The sequence below is a fragment of the Bos indicus x Bos taurus genome, chromosome 8 (genome assembly GCF_003369695.1).
Source record: "Bos indicus x Bos taurus breed Angus x Brahman F1 hybrid chromosome 8, Bos_hybrid_MaternalHap_v2.0, whole genome shotgun sequence".
NCBI lineage: Eukaryota > Metazoa > Chordata > Mammalia > Artiodactyla > Bovidae > Bos > Bos indicus x Bos taurus.
This window is the reverse complement of record NC_040083.1, coordinates 7,077,122-7,101,717: the sequence shown is the minus strand read 5'-3', so window position 1 is coordinate 7,101,717 and position 24,596 is coordinate 7,077,122. Positions and strand designations below refer to the sequence as shown.

At 40.6% G+C, this 24,596-nt stretch overlaps 2 protein-coding genes and 1 pseudogene across 2 annotated transcripts; 1 reads left to right on the top strand and 2 right to left on the bottom strand.

Moving 5' to 3' along the window:
* Positions 1–590: 590 nt before the first annotated feature.
* LOC113897982 lies at positions 591–713 on the top strand (annotated as a pseudogene).
* A 2,512-nt stretch (positions 714–3,225) lies between these two features.
* On the bottom strand, positions 3,226–5,332 carry LOC113897900 (disintegrin and metalloproteinase domain-containing protein 20-like). Its single transcript, XM_027550832.1, has 2 exons — positions 3,484–5,332; positions 3,226–3,386 (listed from the first exon to the last, which is right to left on the bottom strand). The coding sequence occupies exons 1-2, from the start codon at positions 5,330–5,332 to the stop codon at positions 3,226–3,228; spliced, it is 2,010 nt and encodes a 669-aa protein (XP_027406633.1).
* A 12,807-nt stretch (positions 5,333–18,139) lies between these two features.
* Positions 18,140–20,380, bottom strand: LOC113897899 (disintegrin and metalloproteinase domain-containing protein 20-like). The gene has a single exon (XM_027550831.1). It carries the CDS (start codon positions 20,378–20,380, stop codon positions 18,140–18,142), a length of 2,241 nt encoding a protein of 746 aa, XP_027406632.1.
* Positions 20,381–24,596: the final 4,216 nt, after the last annotated feature.

Here is a 24,596-nt window from a genome sequence, read left to right as displayed (position 1 = left end):
TCCTGAACCCTCCTCCCTCCTCCCGCTCCACACCATCCCTCTGGGTCGTCCCAGTGCACCAGCCCCAAGCATCCAGCATCGTGCATTGAAACTGGACTGGCATCTCGTTTCATACATGGCGTTTCACATGTTTCAATGCCATTCTCCCAAATCTTCCCACCCTCTCCCTCTCCCACAGAGTCCATAATACTGTTCTATACATCAGTGTCTCTTTTGCTGTCTCGTATACAGGGTTATCGTTACCATCTTTCTAAATTCCATATACATGCGTTAGTATACTGTATTGGTGTTTTTCCTTCTGGCTTACTTCACTCTGTATAATAGGCTCCAGTTTCATCCACCTCATTAGAACTGATTCAAATGTATTCTTTTTAATGGCTGAGTAATACTCCATTGTGTATATGTACCACAGCTTTCTTATCCATTCATCTGCTGATGGACATCTAGGTTGCTTCCATGTCCTGGCTATTATAAACAGTGCTGTGATGAACATTGGGGTACACGTGTCTCTTTCCCTTCTGGTTTCCTCAGTGTGTATGCCCAGCAGTGGGATTGCTGGATCATAAGGCTGTTCTATTTCCAGTTTTTTAATCGCTTCTCGGCCTTTTGGCTAAGATCAAGTGTAGCTTTTAGAATTTTTATAGTAGGATTTTATATGTAGAAATTCCTGTAAGCTACATTTAATGGCAGTTTTTATGTTTGTTTTTCAGTTCTATAGTTTTTGACTCTCAATCTAATTGTTCTGGGTCCTGAGATAAAAAGTTAATATAAATAGTGAGATTCACTTTGCTGTGCAGCTGAAACTAATAGATTGTAAAAAACTATACTCAATAAGAATGTAAAAGTTAATGTAAGTGGTGACAAAAAAGAACACTGATTTATTCCCAGTTTCACTGGGAACTTCATTTTAAAGAATGTTCAATGATTAATTTTCAATGATATTTATTATTAGGTTAGGAAAGCTTGCTTTTATTCCTACCTGGCTATGAAGTACTTTTCATTGTCAAAAGAGTTTAAATGTTATTTAAGGCTTTTTCTGTATGTGCTGCGATGAGCATATGTTTTATGTTTTTAATATCCAGTAAGAAATTATATAAACTACGCTTGCGTTTACAGAAATAAACCCTACTTTGTGAAAATGTTATTTTCTTCCTTCTGCTGAAGATGTTATTTTCTCATTTTTGCTGAATTTGATATACTTGTTATTTGTGATTTTTGTTCGATCTCTGTACATGAAGTCGGTATTTCTTTCTTGTATTGTTTTTGTGCAGAGTTTTACTGGATGCATAATATTAGTTAAATACCTTATCCTTTAGTTTTATCCTGTAAAGTAATTTCTGCTTGTGAATAACTGAGGTCTGTTCCTTAAGGTTTAACACTCAGCAGCTTACCTTTGAGGACTGCTGTCTGTGGGTAAAATGTAGGGAAAACAATCCATTTGTTATTAATTTCATCGTGTTAATCAGATGTTTACTTTTTATAAATTGATACTATTCATTTATAGTTTTACTTAAAATGACACATCCCACGTAAGTTTCTTAGTAATTTTTTCATGTTTAAATATCTGCTACGGTGCTCAGAGGGTAAAAAATCTGCCTGCAATGCAGGAAATCCAGGTTCGATCCCTGGGTCAGAAGATCCCCTGAAGTAAATGGCTACCCACTCCAGTATTCTTGCCTGGGAAACCCCATGGACAGAGTAGTGTGGCAGGCTACAGTCCATGGAGTCCCAAAGAGTCAGACATGACTGAGCAACTGGCACTGGCAGCTTTCTTTCATTGTTTCAAATAGTGGAGGTTTTGGTGTCCAGCATTTGCAAGTGGACTGCCAGCTTTATGAATCTAATAGCAACAAACATAATGGCAGTTCCCCAGCAGTGTAACAATGGGACCAAAGAAGGGCACAGCTAAGAAAATTCCTCCTGGGACCCGAGTCGTCAGCATGTGTCTAGAAGGCTATGCACATGTGCTAAGGAGTAACTACCCACTTAGAACAAGGAGAGTATGGTATGGGCAGACTTGAAACACTTCCAGGCCACAGGGAAATTTATTACAAAAGGGCAAAACTCTTTATTGGCTACTGGGAGTCAAGCACATTTTGACCAATACTAGCTGGAGAAAAGGCCACCCTGAATATCAGTGAAGGCATAGAATAAAACTGAGTATTTCAGACCAAATGGAGAATCTTAAACTGAAGTAGAATAGCCAAAATGAAACATAAAATTAAATGCCCCTTTAAAATCAAAGGGAAGAGGTAGTGTTCTTGGAATCATTGCAGAAGGTCCTGTGGCTCTAGTATGTGATCCCCGAGGAAAGGGTTAGCCCACCTGGTATGGGAAACTCAGGGATTTGGAGAACATTTAGACCTGGGACTCAAAACTGGGAGGCTACAATACTTGGTAGCAGTGCCAGTATGGCTGAGACTTATAGTCTTGTTGGTTCTGAGTGTAACCAAATATGTATATAGCAGAAATTATGGTTGCTGCTAAGGCGAAAGCTGTTAATGAGACAATTCTGACATGAACACAAATCAAATTTTCCCCGGGTTTCAACTCTTTCTCTAGTTCCTGCCATTGGCAGAAAGGAACAGGAGAGGATTGGCATATAAGACATGTAATCTGTAGGTTACCAGTCCTTGTGTGACAAGGCCAGAGTACAAGGAGGAAGGGCATGTGGGATAGAGGAACAGTAAATCAGACACACACACGAACACCATCCACAGACTGTCTCTGCTCCAGACACACACAGAGAATAATTCCATAAAAATTGACCACTTAAAATCGCTTAAAATAATGGAAAGTAGAAATAGGCTAGGGATTAGTAAATTTTGTTTACTGGTTGTTTATGGTCCCAAATGATTAGAAAAAGTTGGAATTTTCTGCCAATGATCTAGGACACATGTTATAACATTGTTACTTCCAGGAGATTACAATCTAATCCTTGGGAAAGATCACTAGGCTTTGGCAGTCTCTTGAAATAGGAGCTATTGGTTTTTCCTTGTTTGTTGTTTTTTCAGTAGGCACATTCTGTGTTTCTTCCTTAGGTAAAGTTAGAATATTCTGTGCTTACATCCTAAGTGAAGCCGTAACATGTCTAGTTTTTAGGTAGGTTTTGGGTAGTTTTCTCAGATTTTGGTGGAACAGCCTCTTCTTTTTCATCTTTCTTTTTTCGTCTCGTGAACAGCCAAAGCAAAAGCAACAGACATATTATTAGAAACAAAAGAAAAATCAGCAAATATGGTAGCAGGTTCCTCTTGTTCCCCCTTTCTTCTGTTTGGCGCTCAGGGGCTGGGCCACTGTCCACACTGCCTCCTCTGCCTTTTTCCTGGCAGACGGGAGGGCCCCACCCGTAGTTGCAGTGGCAGTGCTGTCTGTTGTTGCAGACTCCCCTCAAAGAGCAGAGCTGAGGTGAGCAGTTACGTGGAACAGTGGAATAAGAGACACACCTCCTTCTGATGCAGATGTTTTCGGGACCACACTTTGTACCATCTTTCACTGCACCAATATCAGCTATTCTTATCCCGAGGTGGTAGTCTGTACCCCAGCAAGTGTTATTTTCGAATTTAGTCCAATGCAGAGTAATATGATCGCTCATTACAGGAATTTCTTTGACGTTCTCACACTGAATCCTCCCACACAGGCTGTCTGCCATGCTGCATCTTATGTATGAGGTTTCTGTGATACCACAGTTACCAAAACGGTCACCTCGGGTATTTATTGCCCTGTAGCAATTCATGTCTGCATCCTTGGCCTCTTTGCCAAAGATTTGCCTACAGTGTTCATCACGCTGATTGCATCTCCTTCCATAGCAGTAACCACCGCCTGTGCAGGAGGCCCCATTCTGCACGTACACATCATCTGGACACTGATTGGTTGTCCCATTGCACCACTCTGGAAGATCACATTCATTTGCTACTTGCCTACACAAGGTGCCTGATTGGCTGAACATGCAGTTATGGCAACAAAGCCCAAAAGCACATTTGACACCAGCTGTCATAGTGCAATTTAACTGACAACAGGGATCAGTGTTACATGTCTCTAAGGATCCACAGTCACACTCTTCTCCTGGTTCAACCACACTGTTTCCACAGCGTGGCACCCTGATGACTGTCTGTGGCTTTGGTGTATTGTACAAACAGGATCTTCTACGACCAATGTTCCAATAATCAGCATAGCTGCAGTTGCTGAATTTAGTTGATACTTCTACTTTTGTAAACATTACGCACCTTGGTGCTCCACACTGACATGTTTTGGTATCATGATGTATACCCAAATTATGACCCACGTCATGAGCCACAATATATGAGTAAAAAGCAATCCCTTCATCATGGAAAGTCTCAATTGAACAGCTAAAACGAATTATACACGCTTGTGTATCATAAGCTAGGCCAAATGCTTTACCAAATTTCTTTTTTAGAAAAAAATGTGCAATATCATGGGGCAAACGATTATGTAAGCCCTTTCGCTTCCATTTGCAAAAGTTCTTCAAGGTAACTAAATGGTTTTCTATTGTAATAAGGCTTCTTTTAGTCCATACCTCCATTCCCTTGAAACGTAACTCAAGATCCATTGGTTTAAACATGTCACTTACTCCATTTAAAATAAGGTATGCTTCTTTCTGCACCATCGAAAGATTACCGTCATGATGAAGATATCGACTGTAATCTATGACCACTGCCACTTCAAGAAAATAGTGGTGGGTCCACCAGCCTGTATAGTCACTTTGCATCAAAGTGGAATTAATGCTTTCTTGAATCTTCAATTGTCCTGCTATTTTTTCATCTGTTAACCCACATTGAAAGTATGAAAAATTTGTCTCCTCATTGTCTAGCTTATATATTAGATGCTCAAATGCAGTAGAAAACCTTTTGGGTTCAATTTCATAAACAATGTCATTTGTCTGTAACATTCCTTGAAAGCCCCCGAAGCAGTTACTGAGGGAAACCAGAGACTCTGGGTCCCCCTCCACGTAACCACTGTAATAACAGTCATCCTGGACAAAAGGTTGGTCTTCCAGGAGAACACCCTTGTCTGCGTAGGTGAACACTGGGAAGTTTTTGGACAAAAAATTCTTCTTGACCTTTATATGAACAACATGTCTCTGGCCCCCAAAATGCAGTTTGTAAGAGAACCAGCCTTGAAGCTTCATGCCTCTGCCAGTAGGTGTTACCCTCCGGGGAATCACCACTTCTGGGGGGCCAAGTCTTTGGGCGTGCCCAAGCTGGGGCCATCCAGGAAGGAAGAGGAATACTTTCAGCCAGACAAGCAGGAGAGTAACCTTCATACACACCAGGAACTCACCAACACCTATCGTGGAGACATCATATCTAGCCATTGGTGGAAAAAGAGGGCAGGACAGCATACATCAGTGTTCAGTCTCCTCCGTCTGAGCTGATGTATTCAATGTTAACCTTTAGTTTGTTGTCTGGCAAAGTCATGCAGTCAAAGCAGCAGCACTAAAAGAAAAACAAATAAGTAGAACAGGGACTGGGTGGGAGTGATGAGCAAACCAAGATAGAGGAAAAAGGAAGGGTACAGGTTAGGATGAATGAGAGTTTGGCTTAAGACATGTCTGACAGGCTCTTAAGTAATGGTGAGGCAGAGTGAGACTGTGTGAGTACACACGAATGGTGACTGGCCTACGATGACACTTGTTGAATCTAGAGGAAGGGCACATAGTGATTTGTGATACAGTTCTTTATGTCTATTAATATGTGCAAACATTTCCACAATATATAACACAAAAGAGTCTTACTGGAAAGGTGAATGAATATCATCTTCTGATAAAGGAGTCTTGTGTTACACATTTGGATGTTATATAATAAACTATAGGTCCTCCTTTTACTTACAAGTGAGAATTCTTTAATCATAATACTCAGGAGAGATATAAATATTCGCAGATATTATATTTTCTCATTGTCCATATGATGTATTTCCATGTAACAAGTCATTATTTGTCCTACGTCCTCTGCATTTCTCTTCATCTAAATCTATGAAATTGCAGGCGTCCAGCACTGCTAGCTTTCACAGCTTTGAGGATCTACTGTAATGCTACCTAATGCAATGACTGGTAGACCCAGGTGGCCGTGGGAGGGGGAATATGTTGGGTTGTTGATGGATGTTACTCAAATGTATTTACATTCTATCATACTGTTAAGAAGAACAGCATTTAAAAACCTGTACCCTTATAAAATGGAAGGAAATCAGGGTAGCTGGGAGGGTAGCAATTGAAAATTGTTATGTACTGAATGCAAAATAACCTTCAGAAGTAAAAAGGAAATCAGTGGCTCCTTGAAGGAGGAAAGCTTGGAGTAAGGAAATATTGTCTTAGAGTGGCAAAGACATCAAAGTCTCCACATTATAGGACTTTAAGGTAATCAGTTCCCGAGTGCAACCTCACAGTGTATTACTTCATAATAAAAACAGGTAATACATATACCGTATGAAAATACCACCTACAGTTATCTCCATCATACAAATGTGTTATCATATATTTGTTAGCATGAAATATGACAACATGCCTGGCTGGCAATACTGATATTCTGCCTTCTTCTTTGACCAAAGCATTTAAAAAACATGTAATGTTCATACATGATGGTATACACTTAGAAAACATAAATGAACACACAGATCAAGATTATTAACCGGTCTAGAGCTCTAATTTGAACAGAGGTTTTAGGGGAAACAGCACATTGGGGATTTTTAAAAGTGCTTTCAATACTTTATATTTAAAATGCTTGCTTTAACTTACCTAGTGAAATATCCACTGTCTTTATCAGATCATGAAAATAATTCTGTTGTGTACAGTCAGAAGCCTTGGCCTAGTTGAAAAAGACACAGAAAAGCTAGCTCTGAGGATGCTAATTCAGGTTGATCCAGTCTACTTCCCACACTGGGTATAAAAATGAAGATGCGTGATTAAGGAAGGACCTACCATCTACTAGATCCTGTAGTCATTTCTGCTTAATTAGAAAATATTTTGTGTCTATGTTCCTTGACTTCCTTTCTCTGGAATCGTTTTTCTGTCATTTATGGAATTTTCATTTCATAAAAGGAAGAAACAATGTCCTGTGTGCTCACACTTCTTCACAGAAAACCTGTTATTCCTAGTTAATTCTGCTAACTCTTTAAATCAAAAGGATAAGGTGACAATGTGTAGCCCAGCAGAGAAGATTTCCATTCTCAGAATCTCCATGTGCCATACAGACTAGACATTTGTTAGTAATTTGCTTTGATGATCAAACATACTTCCAGACCTCTAAACAGCTAGCCATCTCACTAAGCTGTGCTGTGCTTGGTCGTTTAGTTATGTCTGACTCTTTGTGACACCATGGACTGTAGCCCACCTGGCCCTCTGTCCATGGGATTCTCCAGACAAGAATACTGGAGTGGGTTGCCAGGCTCTCCCTTCAGGGGATCTTTCCAACCCAGGGATTGAACCCAGGTCTCCCACATTGCAGGCAAATTCTTTACTGTCTGAACCACCAGGGAAGCCCCTCATTAAGCTACCATTTACAATACATTCTTACTCTTAAACCAATTCTCAAATCAGTCCTACACAAACTTCAAAGAACTGGGCATCTGATTTACTAAGGTATTATCCACCAATAATTTCACTTACCTTCTGGGTACCAAGTGAGGGACCGTCTAGGTTAATTTCATAGCTCATTTTCAAAAATGATTAGACGTTGACTTAAGGACATGGCCTGTATCTTAATATCACCGTAACTGCCCTAACTCCTACATAGTATGAAACTGTTAGCCACAACCTCACTCCTAATGAAAATTCACTCCTCAGATTTATAAAGGATGAAGATAACTTGTCATCATTTTCCCCCTTTTCAGGGCCCTTTATTTGACGTTTTACTACTGTAGTCTTGTTTTAGATCCCGTCAATTCAACCACTGTGGACTAAAATCCTCAACCCAAACTAGTGCAGATTTTTTCACTTGCTTTCACACTCTTAACAAAAACTGCAGAACTGCTCAGGAAGGAAATTACAGAGTATGTTTGTGGTAATTAATGAGTAAAAGGCAGGCTAAAATTGGCACGAGGTACCTGGTGTGTGTGCTGTGTGCTGAGTCATGTCCAGCTCTTTGCCATTCTGTGGACTGTAGCCCACCAGGCTTCTCTGTCCATGGGATTTCCCAGGCAAGAATACTGGAGTGGGTTGCCATTGTCTAGTCCAGGGCATCTTCCTGAACAGGGATTGAACCTGTATCCTCTTTCATCTCCTGCATTAGTAGGTGGATTCTTTACCCCTGAGCCACCTGGGAAGCCTGAGATGCCTGATACTTCGGTCAAAATGATGAAATAATGAACTGATACTTTCTTCAACACTTTGTTTTTAATACATTGAGCTTTTTTGCCTGCATATAGTGATATTGTTTAACTTGCTAGTTTTCTAAATTTTCTTTTCTGCCTGGATATAGTAATGTTGTTTCTTAACATGCTAGTTTTCTAAATTTTCTCTTCAGCACCTAGGACCCTCAGCTTAGCGATCTACTGTCTTTATCTCCACAAGTAGTTATTATTGAATTGAAAGGATGGTACTTTAAACCATAAAGCCACAAAATTTTTGTTTTGTGTATGTTTAATGCAGAATTTGATACCTCTGTCCTTTATTGTTGCAGCGAGTTGGTGGGGCACTTAACTTTTTAGATTGACTATTTATTTATTTATTTTTTCACTATTTAAGTAACCTGAGATCCTGGGGTATTAGGGTACTTTTCTTGTAGAAAGAGGAGCATATTTGACAAAATATCAAGGCTCCATAATGAAGGAAGATCCTTAAATGGAATCCTTAAATGGGATCTATTTTAGGACACCAACCTCTTAATTGTGAGTAGAATACTTGCAATTTTCACCTCTACATTCTACGTATGGGAATACATGGGATGAGAATAAGGACGATAGTCATTATATAGTCCTGGTCAGGGACTCTAGGGACACTGCTCACGAGGGAGTATAACCCTTTCACTAGTAATGTGGTACAGTGCCATATACTAGCACACACACTTCAACCTAGACTGCTACATGTTATCTCGTAGATTCCTTTTTTCATCTTTTCCACAGCTTCATCAAATTCAGTCATCTCGATATCATAATTAACACCTGCAGCCTCCCTTTCATTTACAGCCCAATTCAGTATTTTCCAAATTGCAAAAATGCATTTTTATACTATTTTTAAACTCTCAGTCAAGTAGAATAGAGCAGAATAGGACATAAAATAGGTCATAGACACCCCTCTAGTTTTGAAAAATTCACAAGAAATCATGTTGTGGTTGTAAGGTTGTATGTTTGTGAATTCATGTGTGCCCAAATTCTAGCACTTTTCCCTTCACAGTTAAATTCTTGAAACACTTACCACAGGTAGAATTAACGGTTACCATGGTATTTTCTAGTTATGACTTTGTGATAGTTTGTGCCACCAAGGTCTGTGAACAAAGATTTAAATGGAAACATCATATGACAAAGAATAAAAATCTCTCCCCTTTCATCTCTTCCTTCTTTATGTTCCAGATTGAAGTGCTTAGCAACAAGGCTCCTTGAGTTCTAAAGACCATGGCAATTGGATAAAGGCCTTCCACATTCTGGCTTTGCCTTCTCCATCATCCTCTAATTACTCCTCAATATGAATAATCCTGAGTATAGTCCTTATTCCCATCCCATGTATTCCGGGCACGTAGTACACGTGTTTAGTGTTTTTTATTCATACTTTAGTGCTTTATTCATACTGTGTCCCTCATCTCAGATTATTTTCTCAGCACAAAACCTCATAATGAAACAGTTGAATTGCTTCAAGTTCCAGAAATAAGTTTGATGTGGTTTAAACCATTGTTCAAGGATTGAGGCTTCAGTAACCATCTATGACTTTCACTCTAAGGTCAAGGATAACTTAGAGACATTTCACATGTGTAAATAAGTGTGCCTCATCCATTACAAGAACTGTTGTCAGTAAAGAAGTGGCACAAAGAGATTACAAAGAAGAGCGAGATGAAGAAAGAGTGTGGGTGGTGATGCTAGCATCGTGTGGCATAAGTTGTTCCTATTTTCTCTCCGCTTCATTTTACAGTTAATTTGACACCCTTGTATTAGCAAGACTGTTGATGCCAGGAGGGAGTTTGGGAAACAGTCATCATTTGTGCATCAGAAAATAAACAAGAGCTTGTTAAGGCCTTGAATTCCTTGGAATTGGATTAATAGTACCCACGGGGCTTCCCAGGAAGCTCAGTGGTAAAGAACCCGTCTGCCAATGCAGGAGATTTGGGTTCGATCCCAGGGTCAGAAGATACACTGGAGGGGGAAATGGCAACCCATGCCAGTATTCTTGCTGGAAAATCCTGTGGACAGAGGACAGTGGTGGGCTACTGTACATGGGCTCACAAAGAGTCAGACATGACTAAACAACTGAGCACACACACATGGTCTTTTCTAGCTGTAGCCCTGCCATTGGAGAAGGCACTGGCGACCCACTCTAGTGCTCTTGCCTGGACAATCCCATGGACGGAGGAGCCTGGAAGGCTGCAGTCCATGGGGTCGCTAAGAGTTGGGCATGACTGAGCGACTTGACTTTCACTTTTCACTTTCATGCATTGGAGAAGGAAATGGCAACCGACTCCAGTGTTGTTGCCTGGAGAATCCCAGGGACGGGGGAGCCTGGTGGGCTGCCGTCTATGGGGTCACACAGAGTCGGACACAACTGAAGTGACTAGGCATAGCATAGCATGTATGTGAACGCTAAGTTGCTTTAGGGTCTGACTCTCTGTGACCCTATGAACTGTAGCCGGCCATCGAGTCCCTCTGTCCATGGATTCTTCAGGCAAGAATATTGGAGTGGTTGCCATACCCTCCTCCAGAGGATCTTCCCCTGTCTCTTATGTCTCCTGAATTGGTAGGTGGGTTCTTTACTGCTAGCACCACCTGGGTAGACCAAAGCTAGAGGTAGTAACAGAATTCCAGCAGAGTTATTTACAATCATAAAAGACGATGCTATTAAAGTGCTGCACTCAATATGTCAGCAACTTAGGAAAACTCAGCAGTGGCCACAGGACGGGAAAAGGTCAGTTTTCAGTCCAGTCTTAAAGAAGGGCAATGCCAAAGAATGTTCAAACTACAGTACAGTTGCCCTCATTTCACATCTGAGGCAAGGTAATTCTCACATCCTGCTGTGTCCTGCAGGGCTTCAGAGCCCTCACCAAAGTCACCCACTAGCCTCAGCCCAGGCCTTGGGGCAGCAGTGAACCTCTCTCCCATTCTGCTCTCTGCAACCTAATAGCAGTGGCAGTGTGCTGGGTCGCAGTGTGTGGGACCTAGTGTCCCACTTTGGGTGGCCTGAGGAGCCTGAGAGCCAGCTGGGTTGGGCGCCTGGCTTCTTTAGAGATGACAGCTGGGTGGAGCCTGGGGACCCGGCCCTGAAGGAACTGCCAACTGAGCTCTGTCTCCTCTTAGCCAGGACCAGGACCTTGGAGGGTGAAAGTTGTACCTTGGCACCTTGCCCTTTCTTGTCAAGTCAGAGAACATCATTCATTTGGTAGAGATTTACAGAAACATCGTCACCTGACCATGACCTGACCTCAAGAACAAAGGATCTAAACCAGGAGATTTGCAACAACTAACCTCATCCCTCCCTCACCTTTTTTGCTTTTCAAAGGGCTTTGATGAGAGCTTTCAGTAATTTGGGGGTTCTTAGAGCGTGAGCCACTCATCTGTTTACATGGCCCTGCAATAAACCTTTCTGTCTTCCAAACTGCAGTGTTTTAGCATAGTTTGGCCTCACTGTGTGTTGACACTTGGACTTGCATTGTTCAGTAACACAGGGAGAAGCATGCAATGAAGTTAATTCTACTGTTTCATCCGGCAGAAAGTGGCTTTTTAAAAAGTTCTGAGCGAATCACCCCATCATGTAGAGGTCCTGGCCAAAAGAGACATCGGCTGAGGGCAAAGAGAACAAGAAATGGAAACAAGGAATTTCTGTCATCCGAATACACATACACAGGATCTAATTTATATATCCTTGTATATATTATAAATTAAGCAGCATTATCATTTTTTCCTCCTTGCTTTTCTCTCTTACCTTGAGATATGGCAAATGGGTGTTGGTGAACTTTATAATTTGGTACTTAGAACACAGACTATCAAAGTGAGATTATAAGTGACTTAGAAAAGGAATGAACAGTACTCAAAGATAGAGCCAACAGGCAGATGGGATATTTGATATTTCTTTTTGAAGCCACCTTCCTTCCTCTTGGAACTGCCAGGTGGGTTCCCAACTGGAAGTGACCCCTGTCTACAGCTCTTCCACTTACTTTTTGGTTTTCCAGTTTGCTGACTACAGATTTTGGGGCCTCTCATCTCCATACTCTGGTGACCAATTCTGAGCTCTGTCATCAAGGGATGTATGAAATGGAGAGCAGGAAGTGTAACTTCCTGTGGGAAACCAGTGAGCTAAGTTCTGAGGAGAGCTGCTGTTTCACTTCACTCTGAAGGTAGGCCTAGCTCAAAAATAAAAGAAAGTTCAGGTATTCCACTTACTGTCTCTGTGTCAAGAGTACCATTCATTTCTTTTCTGGTTCACTCATATTTGTATCACCTGTTGGTTCTGTGTCTCAGGGGGACCCAGCTTTATGATTATGGTCTAGAGTCCTTTCAGACTCAAGCTTAGAGTCTCTTTCTCTAGCCCTTAGTGTGAACTTTGTACTCAACCAATTCCCGGTGTTAAATCTTCCTTTTGAATGTAGTGGAGGAGTTTTCCTAGTTTGCAGTGGAAGCCAGGCTGATGCAAATAAATTATTTTAATATCACTCCAAATTATAATTACTTCTTTGTGATTGTTTCCAGGAAATATAATTTTATGTTGTTTATTACCCTAGTCAAATAATTACTGGAAATCTCAGTAGGAATCAGTTCAGTTCTGTCGCTCAGTCATGTCTGACTGCTTGCAACTCCGTGAATCAACCACGCCAGACTCACATCATCACCAACTCCCAGAGTTGACTTAAAGTCATGTCCATCGAGTCGGTGATGCCATCCAGCCATCTCATCCTCTGTCGTCCCCTTCTCCTCCTGCCCCCAATACCTCCCAGCGTCAGAGTCTTTTCCAATGAGTCAGCTCTCGCATGAGGTGGCCAAAGTATTGGAAGTTCAGCTTTAGCATCAGTCCTTCCAAAGAACACCCAGGACTGCTCTCCTTCAGAACGGACTGGTTGGATCTCCTTGCAGTCCAAGGGACTCTCAAGAGTCTTCTCCAACACCACAGTTCAAAAGCATCAACTCTTCGGCGCTTAGCATTCTTCACAGTCCAAACCTCACATCCATACATGACCACTGGAAAAACCATAGCCTTGACTAGATGGACCTTTGTTGACAAAGTAATATCTCTGCTTTTCAATATGCTGTCTAGGTTGGTCATAACTTTCCTTCCAAGGAGTAATAGTCTTTTAATTTCATGGCTGCAGTCACCATCCGCAGTGATTTTGGAGCCCCCAAAATAAAGCCTGACACTGTCTCCACTGTTTCCCCATCTATTTGCCATGAAGTGATGGGACCAGATGCCATGATCTTCGTTTTCTGAATGTTGAGCTTTGAACCCACTTTTTCACTCTCCTCTTTCACTTTCATCAAGAGGCTTTTTAGTGCCTCTTCACTTTCTGCCATAAGGGTGGTGTCATCTGCATATCTGAGGTTATTTCTCCTGGCAATCTTGAATCCAGCTTGTGCTTCCTTCCAGTCCAGCATTTCTCATGAGGTACTCGGCATACACGTTAAATAAACAGGGTGACAATATACAGCCTTGATGTACTCCTTTTCCTATTTGGAACCAGTCTGTTGTTCCATGTCCAGTTCTAACTGTTGCTTCCTGACCTGCATATAGGTTTCTCAAGAGGCAGGTCAGGTGGTCTGGTATTCCCATCTCTTGAAGAATTTTCCACAGTTTATTGTGGTCCACACAGTCAATGGCTTTGGCATAGTCAAGAAAGCAGAAATCGATGTTTTTCTGGAACTCTCTTGCTTTTTCCGTGATCCAGCAGATGTTGGCAATTTGATCTCTGGTTCCTCTGCCTTTTCTAAAACATCTGCAACATGAACATCTGGAAGTTCACGGTTCAAGTATTGCTGAAGCCTGGCTTGGAGAATTTTGAGCATTACTTTACTAGCGTGTGAGATGAGTGCTATTGTGCGGTGGTTTGAGCATTTTTTGGCATTTCCTTTCTTTGGGACTGGAATGAAAACTGACCTCTCCCAGTCCTTTGGCCACTGCTGCATTTTCCAAATTTGCTGGCATATTGTGTGCAACACTTTCACAGCATCATCTTTCAGGATTTGAAATAGCTCAACTGGAATGCCATCACCTCCACTAGCTTTGTTCCTAGTGATGCTTTCCAAGGCCCACTTGACTTCACATTCCAGGATGTCTGGCTCTAGGTGAGTGATCACACCATCTTGGTTATCTGCATCTTAAAGTCTTTTTTGTACAGTTCTTCTGTGTATTCTTGCCACCTCTTCTTAATATCTTCTGCTTCTGTTAGGTCCATAGCGCTTCTGTCCTTTATCGAGCCCATCTTTGCATGAAATGTTCCCTTGGTATCTTGAATTTCCTTGAAGAGCTCTCTAGTCTTTCCCATTCTGTTGTTTTCCTCTGTTTCTTTGCATTGATCACTGAGGAAGGCTTTCTTATGTCTCCTTGCTATTCTTTGGAACTCTGCATTCAGATGCTTATATCTTTCCTTTGCTCCTTTGCTTTTCACTTCTCTTCTTTTCACAGCTATTTGTAAGGCGTCCTCAGACAGTCATTTTGCTTCTTTGCATTTCTTTTCCATGGGGATGGTCTTGATCTCTGTCTCCCGTACAATCACGAACCTCCGTCCATCGTTCATCAGGCACTCTGTCTATCAGATCTAGTCCCTTAAAACTATTTCTCACTTCCACTGTATAATCATAAGGGATTTGATTTAGGTCATACCTCAATGGTCTAGTGGTTTTCCCTACTTTCTTGAATTTAAGTCTGAATTTGGCAATAAGGAGCTCATGATCTGAACCACAGTCAGCTCCCGGTCTTGTTTTTGCTGACTGTATAGAGCTTTGGCATCTTTGGCTGCAAAGAATATAGTCAATGTGATTTCGGTGTTGATCATCTGGTTATGTCCATGTGTAGAGTCTTCTCTTGTGTTGTTGGAAGAGTGTGTTTGCTATGACCAGTGCATTCTCTTGGCAAAACTCTATGGGCTTTGCCCTGCTTCATTCCGTACTCCAGGGCCAAATTTGCCTGGTGCTCCTGGTGTTTCTTGACTTCCTACTTTTGCATTCCAGTCCCGTATAATGAGAAGGACATCTTTTTTGGGTGTTAGTTCTAAAAGGTCTTGTAGGTCTTCATAGATTCGTTCAACTCAGTAGGAATAATTCCTTAAAAAATGATGAAATTATTTCAACTTATCAGAAAATGTATACATCTCCTATGTTTCCAGTAAAGGTTTACATTTTACCACATTGTTCGTTTCTCTACTCACTGATTTTTAATATATATGACAATTGTTATTTGTATTGACTTGTAAGAATCCTTTACTTATTGTTTAAAATATTTTGTATTTTGTAAACCTTCTTCTTAGCTTTTAGAATTTTTATAGTAGGATTTTATATGTAGAAATTCCTGTAAGCTACATTTAATGGCAGCTTTTATGTTTATTTTTCAGTTCCATAGTTTTTGACTCTCAATCTAATTGTTCTGGGTCCTGAGATAAAAAGTTAATATAAATAGTGAGATTCACTGTGCTGTGCAGCTGAAACTAATAGATTGTAAATCAACTATACTCAATAAGAATGTAAAAGTTAATGTAAGTGGTGACAAAGAAGAACACTGATTTATTCCCAGTTTCACTGGGAACTTCATTTTAAAGAAGGTTCAATGATTAATTTTCAATGATATTTATTATTAGGTTAGGAAAGCTTGCTTTTATTCCTACCTGGCTATGAAGTACTTTTCATTGTCAAAAGAGTTTAAATGTTATTAGGAAAGCTTGCTTTTATTCCTACCTGGCTATGAAGTACTTTTCATTGTCAAAAGAGTTTAAATGTTATTTAAGGCTTTTTCTGTATGTGCTGCGATGAGCATATGTTTTATGTTTTTAATATCCAGTAAGAAATTATATAAACGACGCTTGCGTTTACAGAAATAAACCCTACTTTGTGAAAATGTTATTTTCTTCCTTCTGCTGAAGATGTTATTTCCTCATTTTTGCTGAATTTGATATACTTGTTATTTGTGATTTTTGTTCGATCTCTGTACATGAAGTCGGTATTTCTTTCTTGTATTGTTTTTGTGCAGAGTTTTACTGGATGCATAATATTAGTTAAATACCTTATCCTTTAGTTTTATCCTGTAAAGTAATTTCTGCTTGTGAATAACTGAGGTCTGTTCCTTAAGGTTTAACACTCAGCAGCTTACCTTTGAGGACTGCTGTCTGTGGGTAAAATGTAGGGAAAACAATCCATTTGTTATTAATTTCGTTGTGTTAATCAGATGTTTACTTTTTATAAACTGATACTATTCATTTATAGTTTTACTTAAAATGACACATCCCACGTAAGTTTCTTAGTAATTTTTTCATGTTTAAATATCTGCTATGGTGGCTCAGAGGGTAAAAAATCTTCCTGCAATGCAGGAAATCCAGGTTCGATCCCTGGGTCAGGAAGATCCCCTGAAGTAAATGGCTACCCACTCCAGTATTCTTGCCTGGGAAACCCCATGGACAGAGTAGTGTGGCAGGCTACAGTCCATGGGGTCCCAAAGAGTCGGACATGACTGAGCAACTGACACTGGCAGCTTTCTTTCATTGTTTCAAATAGTGGAGGTTTTGGTGTCCAGCATTTGCAAGTGGACTGCCAGCTTTATGAATCTAATAGCAACAAACATAATGGCAGTTCCCCAGCAGTGTAACAACGGGACCAAAGAAGGGCACAGCTAAGAAAATTCCTCCTGGGACCCGAGTCGTCAGCGTGTGTCTAGAAGGCTATGCACATGTGCTAAGGAGTAACTACCCACTTAGAACAAGGAGAGTATGGTATGGGCAGACTTGAAACACTTCCAGGCCACAGGGAAATTTATTACAAAAGGGCAAAACTCTCATTGGCTACTGGGAGTCAAGCACATTTTGACCAATACTAGCTGGAGAAAAGGCCACCCTGAATATCAGTGAAGGCATAGAATAAAACTGAGTATTTCAGACCAAATGGAGAATCTTAAACTGAAGTAGAATAGCCAAAATGAAACATAAAATTAAATGCCCCTTTAAAATCAAAGGGAAGAGGTAGTGTTCTTGGAATCATTGCAGAAGGTCCTGTGGCTCTAGTATGTGATCCCCGAGGAAAGGGTTAGCCCACCTGGTATGGGAAACTCAGGGATTTGGAGAACATTTAGACCTGGGACTCAAAACTGGGAGGCTACAATGCTTGGTAGCAGTGCCAGTATGGCTGAGACTTATAGTCTTGTTGGTTCTGAGTGTAACCAAATATGTATATAGCAGAAATTATGGTTGCTGCTAAGGCGAAAGCTGTTAATGAGACAATTCTGACATGAACACAAATCAAATTTTCCCCGGGTTTCAACTCTTTCTCTAGTTCCTGCCATTGGCAGAAAGGAACAGGAGAGGATTGGCATATAAGACATGTAATCTGTAGGTTACCAGTCCTTGTGTGACAAGGCCAGAGTACAAGGAGGAAGGGCATGTGGGATAGAGGAACAGTAAATCAGACACACACACGAACACCATCCACAGACTGTCTCTGCTCCAGACACACACAGAGAATAATTCCATAAAAATTGACCACTTAAAATCGCTTAAAATAATGGAAAGTAGAAATAGGCTAGGGATTAGTAAATTTTGTTTACTGGTTGTTTATGGTCCCAAATGATTAGGAAAAGTTGGAATTTTCTGCCAATGATCTAGGACACATGTTATAACATTGTTACTTCCAGGAGATTACAGTCTAATCCTTGGGAAAGATCACTAGGCTTTGGCAGTCTCTTGAAATAGGAGCTATTGGTTTTTCCTTGTTTGTTGTTTTTTCAGTAGGCACATTCTGTGTTTCTTCCTTAGGTAAAGTTAGAATATTCTGTGCTTACATCCTAAGTGAAGCCGTAACATGTCTACTTTTTAGGTAGGTTTTGGGTAGTTTTCTCAGATTTTGGTGGAACAGCCTGTTCTTTTTCATCTTTCTTTTTTGGTCTCGTGAACAGCCAAAGCCAAAGCAAAAGACACAGTAGTAGAAACAAAAAAGGAATCAGGAAATATGTTAGCAGGTTCTTCCTGTCCATCCTTTCTTCTGTTTGGCGCTCAGGGGCTGGGCCACTGTCCACACTGCCTCCTCTGCCTTTTTCCTGGCAGACGGGAGGGCCCCACCCGTAGTTGCAGTGGCAGTGCTGTCTGTTGTTGCAGACTCCCCTCAAAGAGCAGAGCTGAGGTGAGCAGTTACGTGGAACAGTGGAATAAGAGACACACCTCCTTCTGATGCAGATGTTTTCGGGACCACACTTTGTACCATCTTTCACTGCACCAATATCAGCTATTCTTATCCCGAGGTGGTAGTCTGTACCCCAGCAAGTGTTATTTTCGAATTTAGTCCAATGCAGAGTAATATGATCGCTCATTACAGGAATTTCTTTGACGTTCTCACACTGAATCCTCCCACACAGGCTGTCTGCCATGCTGCATCTTATGTATGAGGTTTCTGTGATACCACAGTTACCAAAACGGTCACCTCGGGTATTTACTGCCGTGTAGCAACTCATGTCTGCATCCTTGGCCTCTTTGCCAAAGATTTGCCTACAGTGTTCATCGCGCTCATTGCATCTCTTTCCATAGCAGTAACCACCGCCTGTGCAGGAGGCCCCATCCTGCACGTACACATCATCTGGACACTGATTGGATGTCCCATTGCACCACTCTGGAAGATCACATTCATTTTCTTCTTTCCTACACAAGGTGCCTGGTTTCCTGAACATGCAGTTATCACAACAAAGCCCAAAAGCACAGTTGATACCAGCTGTCACAGTGCAGTTTAACTGACAACAGGGATCAGTGTTACACGTCTTTAAGGATCCACAGTCACACTCTTCTCCTTCATCAACCACACTGTTTCCACAGCGTATCTCTGTCACGAGTGTGTGTGGATTTGGTGTGTTGTACAAACAGGATCTTCTACGACCAACGTTCCAATAATCAGCATAGCTGCAGTTGCTGAATTTAGTTGTTGCTTCTACTGCTTCAAACATTATGCACTTTGGTGCTCCACACTGACATGTTTCGGTATCATGTTGCATACCCAAATTATGACCCACGTCATGAGCCACAACATATGAGTAAAAAAAAGTCCCTTCATCGTGGAAAGTCTCAACTGAACAGCTATAACGAACTGCACACGCTTGTGCATCATAAGCTAGGCCAAATTCATTACCAAAATTCTTTTTTACAAAAAAATGTGCCACATCGTGGGGCACACGATTATGGAAGCCCTTTTGCTTCCATCTGCAAAAGTTCATCAAGGTATGTGTAATGTCTACTACTGAAATAAGGCTTTGTTTAGTCCATATCTCCATTCCCTTGAAAAATACCTCAAGACCCAGTGCTTTCATAAGGTCACTTACTCCATTTAAAACAAGGAACACTTCTTTCTGCACAAGCGAAGCATTACTACTATGATGAAGATATCGACTGTGATCTACGACTACTGCCACTTCAACAAAATAGTGGTGGGTCCACCAGCCTGTATAGTCACTTTGCATCAAAGTGGAATTAATGCTTTCTTGAATCTTTAATTGTCCTGCTATTTTTTCATCTGTTAACCCACATTGAAAGTATGAAAAATTCATCTCCTCATTGTCTAGCTTATATATTAGATGCTCAAATGCAGTAGACAACCTTTTGGGTTCAATTTCATAAACAACGTCATTTGTCTGTAACATTCCTTGAAAACCCCCGAAGCAGTTACTGAGGGAAACCAGAGACTCTGGGTCCCCCTCCACATAACCACTGTAATAACAGTCATCCTGGACAAACGGTTGGTCTTGCAGGAGAACACCCTTGTCTGCGTAGGTGAACACTGGGAAGTTTTTGGACAAAAAATTCTTCTTGACCTTTATATGAACAACATGTCTCTGGCCCCCAAAATGCAGTTTGTAAGAGAACCAGCCTTGAAGCTTCATGCCTCTGCCAGTGGGTGTTACTCTCCAGGGAATCACCACTTCTGGGGGGCCAAGTCTTTGGGAGTGCCCAAGCTGGGGCCATCCAGGAAGGAAGAGGAATACTTTCAGCCAGACAAGCAGGAGAGTAACCTTCATACACACCAGGAACTCACCAACACCTATCGCGGAGACATCATATCTAGCCATTGGTGGAAAAAGAGGGCAGGACAGCATACATCAGTGTTCAGTCTCCTCCGTCTGAGCTGATGTATTCAATGTTAACCTTTAGTTTGTTGTCTGGCAAAGTCATGCAGTCAAAGCAGCAGCACTAAAAGAAAAACAAATAAGTAGAACAGGGACTGGGTGGGAGTGATGAGCAAACCAAGATAGAGGAAAAAGGAAGGGTACAGGTTAGGATGAATGAGAGTTTGGCTTAAGACATGTCTGACGGGCTCTTAAGTAATGGTGAGGCAGAGTGAGACTGTGTGAGTACACACGAATGGTGACTGGCCTACGATGACACTTGTTGAATCTAGAGGAAGGGCACATAGTGATTTGTGATACAGTTCTTTATGTCTATTAATATGTGCAAACATTTCCACAATATATAACACAAAAGAGTCTTACTGGAAAGGTGAATGAATATCATCTTCTGATAAAGGAGTCTTGTGTTACACATTTGGATGTTATGATAATAAACTATAGGTCCTCCTTTTACTTACAAGTGAGAATTCTTTAATCATAATACTCAGGAGAGATATATTATTCGCAGATATTATATTTTCTCATTGTCCATATGATGTATTTCCATGTAACAAGTCATTATTTGTCCTACGTCCTCTGCATTTCTCTTCATCTAAATCTATGAAATTGCAGGCGTCCAGCACTGCTAGCTTTCACAGCTTTGAGGATCTACTGTAATGCTACCTAATGCAATGACTGGTAGACCCAGGTGGCCGTGGGAGGGGGAATATGTTGGGTTGTTGATGGATGTTACTCAAATGTATTTACATTCTATCATACTGTTAAGAAGAACAGCATTTAAAAACCTGTACCCTTATAAAATGGAAGGAAATCAGGGTAGCTGGGAGGGTATCAGTTGAAAATTGTAATGTACTGAGTGCAAAATAACCTTCAGAAGTAAAAAGGAAATCAGTGGCTCCTTGAAGGAGGAAAGCTTGGAGTAAGGAAATATTGTCTTAGAGTGGCAAAGACATCAAAGTCTCCACATTATAGGACTTTAAGGTAATCAGTTCCCGAGTGCAACCTCACAATGTATTACTTCATAATAAAAACAGGTAATACATATGCCATATGAAAATACCACCTACAGTTATCTCCATCATACAAATGTGTTATCATATATTTGTTAGCATGAAATATGACAACATGCCTGGCTGGCAATACTGATGTTCTGCTTTCTTCTTTGACCAAAGCATTTAAAAAACATGTAATGTTCATACATGATGGTATACACTTAGAAAACATAAATGAACACACAGATCAAGATTATTAACCGGTCTAGAGCTCTAATTTGAACAGAGGTTTTAGGGGAAACAGCACATTGGGGATTTTTAAAAGTGCTTTCAATACTTTATATTTAAAATGCTTGCTTTAACTTACCTAGTGAAATATCCACTGTCTTTATCAGATCATGAAAATAATTCTGTTGTGTACAGTCAGAAGCCTTGGCCTAGTTGAAAAAGACACAGAAAAGCTAGCTCTGAGGATGCTAATTCAGGTTGATCCAGTCTACTTCCCACACTGGGTATAAAAATGAAGATGCGTGATTAAGGAAGGACCTACCATCTACTAGATCCTGTAGTCATTTCTGCTTAATTAGAAAATATTTTGTGTCTATGTTCCTTGACTTCCTTTCTCTGGAATCGTTTTTCTGTCATTTATGGAATTTTCATTTCATAAAAGGAAGAAACAATGTCCTGTGTGCTCACACTTCTTCACAGAAAACCTGTTATTCCTAGTTAATTCTGCTAACTCTTTAAATCAAAAGGATAAGGTGACAATGTGTAGCCCAGCAGAGAAGATTTCCATTCTCAGAATCTCCATGTGCCATACAGACTAGACATTTGTTAATAATTTGCTTTGATGATCAAACATACTTCCAGACCTCTAAACAGCTAGCCATCTCACTAAGCTGTGCTGTGCTTGGTCGTTTAGTTATGTCTGACTCTTTGTGACACCATGGACTGTAGCCCACCTGGCCCTCTGTCCATGGGATTCTCCAGACAAGAATACTGGAGTGGGTTGCCAGGCTCTCCCTTCAGGGGATCTTTCCAACCCAGGGATTGAACCCAGGTCTCCCACATTGCAGGCAAATTCTTTACTGTCTGAACCACCAGGGAAGCCCCTCATTAAGCTACCATTTACAATACATTCTTACTCTTAAACCAATTCTCAAATCAGTCCTACACAAACTTCAAAGAACTGGGCATCTGATTTACTAAGGTATTATCCACCAATAATTTCACTTACCTTCTGGGTACTAAGTGAGGGACCGTCTAGGTTAATTTCATAGCTCATTTTCAAAAATGATTAGACGTTGACTTAAGGACATGGCCTGTATCTTAATATCACCTTAACTGCCCTAACTCCTACATAGTATGAAACTGTTAGCCACAACCTCACTCCTAATGAAAATTCACTCCTCAGATTTATAAAGGATGAAGATAACTTGTCATCATTTTCCCCCTTTTCAGGGCCCTTTATTTGACGTTTTACTACTGTAGTCTTGTTTTAGATCCCGTCAATTCAACCACTGTGGACTAAAATCCTCAACCCAAACTAGTGCAGATTTTTTCACTTGCTTTCACACTCTTAACAAAAACTGCAGAACTGCTCAGGAAGGAAATTACAGAGTATGTTTGTGGTAATTAATGAGTAAAAGGCAGGCTAAAATTGGCACGAGGTACCTGGTGTGTGTGCTGTGTGCTGAGTCATGTCCAGCTCTTTGCCATTCTGTGGACTGTAGCCCACCAGGCTTCTCTGTCCATGGGATTTCCCAGGCAAGAATACTGGAGTGGGTTGCCATTGTCTAGTCCAGGGCATCTTCCTGAACAGGGATTGAACCTGTATCCTCTTTCATCTCCTGCATTAGTAGGTGGATTCTTTACCCCTGAGCCACCTGGGAAGCCTGAGATGCCTGATACTTCGGTCAAAATGATGAAATAATGAACTGATACTTTCTTCAACACTTTGTTTTTAATACATTGAGCTTTTTTGCCTGCATATAGTGATATTGTTTAACTTGCTAGTTTTCTAAATTTTCTTTTCTGCCTGGATATAGTAATGTTGTTTCTTAACATGCTAGTTTTCTAAATTTTCTCTTCAGCACCTAGGACCCTCAGCTTAGCGATCTACTGTCTTTATCTCCACAAGTAGTTATTATTGAATTGAAAGGATGGTACTTTAAACCATAAAGCCACAAAATTTTTGTTTTGTGTATGTTTAATGCAGAATTTGATACCTCTGTCCTTTATTGTTGCAGCGAGTTGGTGGGGCACTTAACTTTTTAGATTGAGTATTTTTTTTTTTTTTCCACTATTTAAGTAACCTGAGATCCTGGAGTATTAGGGTATTTTTCTTGTAGGAAGAGGAGCATATTTGACAAAATATCAAGGCTCCATAATGAAGGAAGATCCTTAAATGGAATCCTTAAATGGGATCTATTTTAGGACACCAACCTCTAAATTGTGAGTAGAATCCTTGCAATTTTCACCTCTACATTCTACATATGGGAATACATGGGATGAGAATAAGGACGATAGTCATTATATAGTCCTAGTCAGGGACTCTAGGGACACTGCTCACAAGGGAGTATAACACTTTCACTAGTAATGTGGTACAGTACCATATACTAGCACACACACTTCAACCTAGACTGCTACATGTTATCCCGTAGATTCCTTTTTTCATCTTTTCCACAGCTTCATCAAATTCAGTCATCTCGGTATCATAATTATCACAGCCTCCTTCCTTTCATTTACAGCCCAATTCAGTATTTTCCAAATTGCAAAAATGCATTTTTATACTATTTTTAAACTCTTAATCAAGTGGAATAGAGCAGAATGGGACATAATATAGGTCACAGAACCCCTCTAGCTTTGACAAATTCACAAGGAATCATGTTGTGGTTGTAAGGATGTGTGTTTCTGAATTCACATGTGCACAAATTCTAGCACTTTTCCCTTCACAGTTAAATTCTTGAAACACTTACCACAGGTAGAATTAATGGTTACCATGGTATTTTCTAGTTATGACTTTGTGATACTTTGTGCCACCAAGGTCTGTGAACAAAGATTTAAATGGAAACATCACATGACAAAGAACAATAAAAATCTCTCCCCTTTCATCTCTTCCTTCTTTATGTTCCAGATTGAAGTGCTTAGCAATAAGGCTCCTTGAG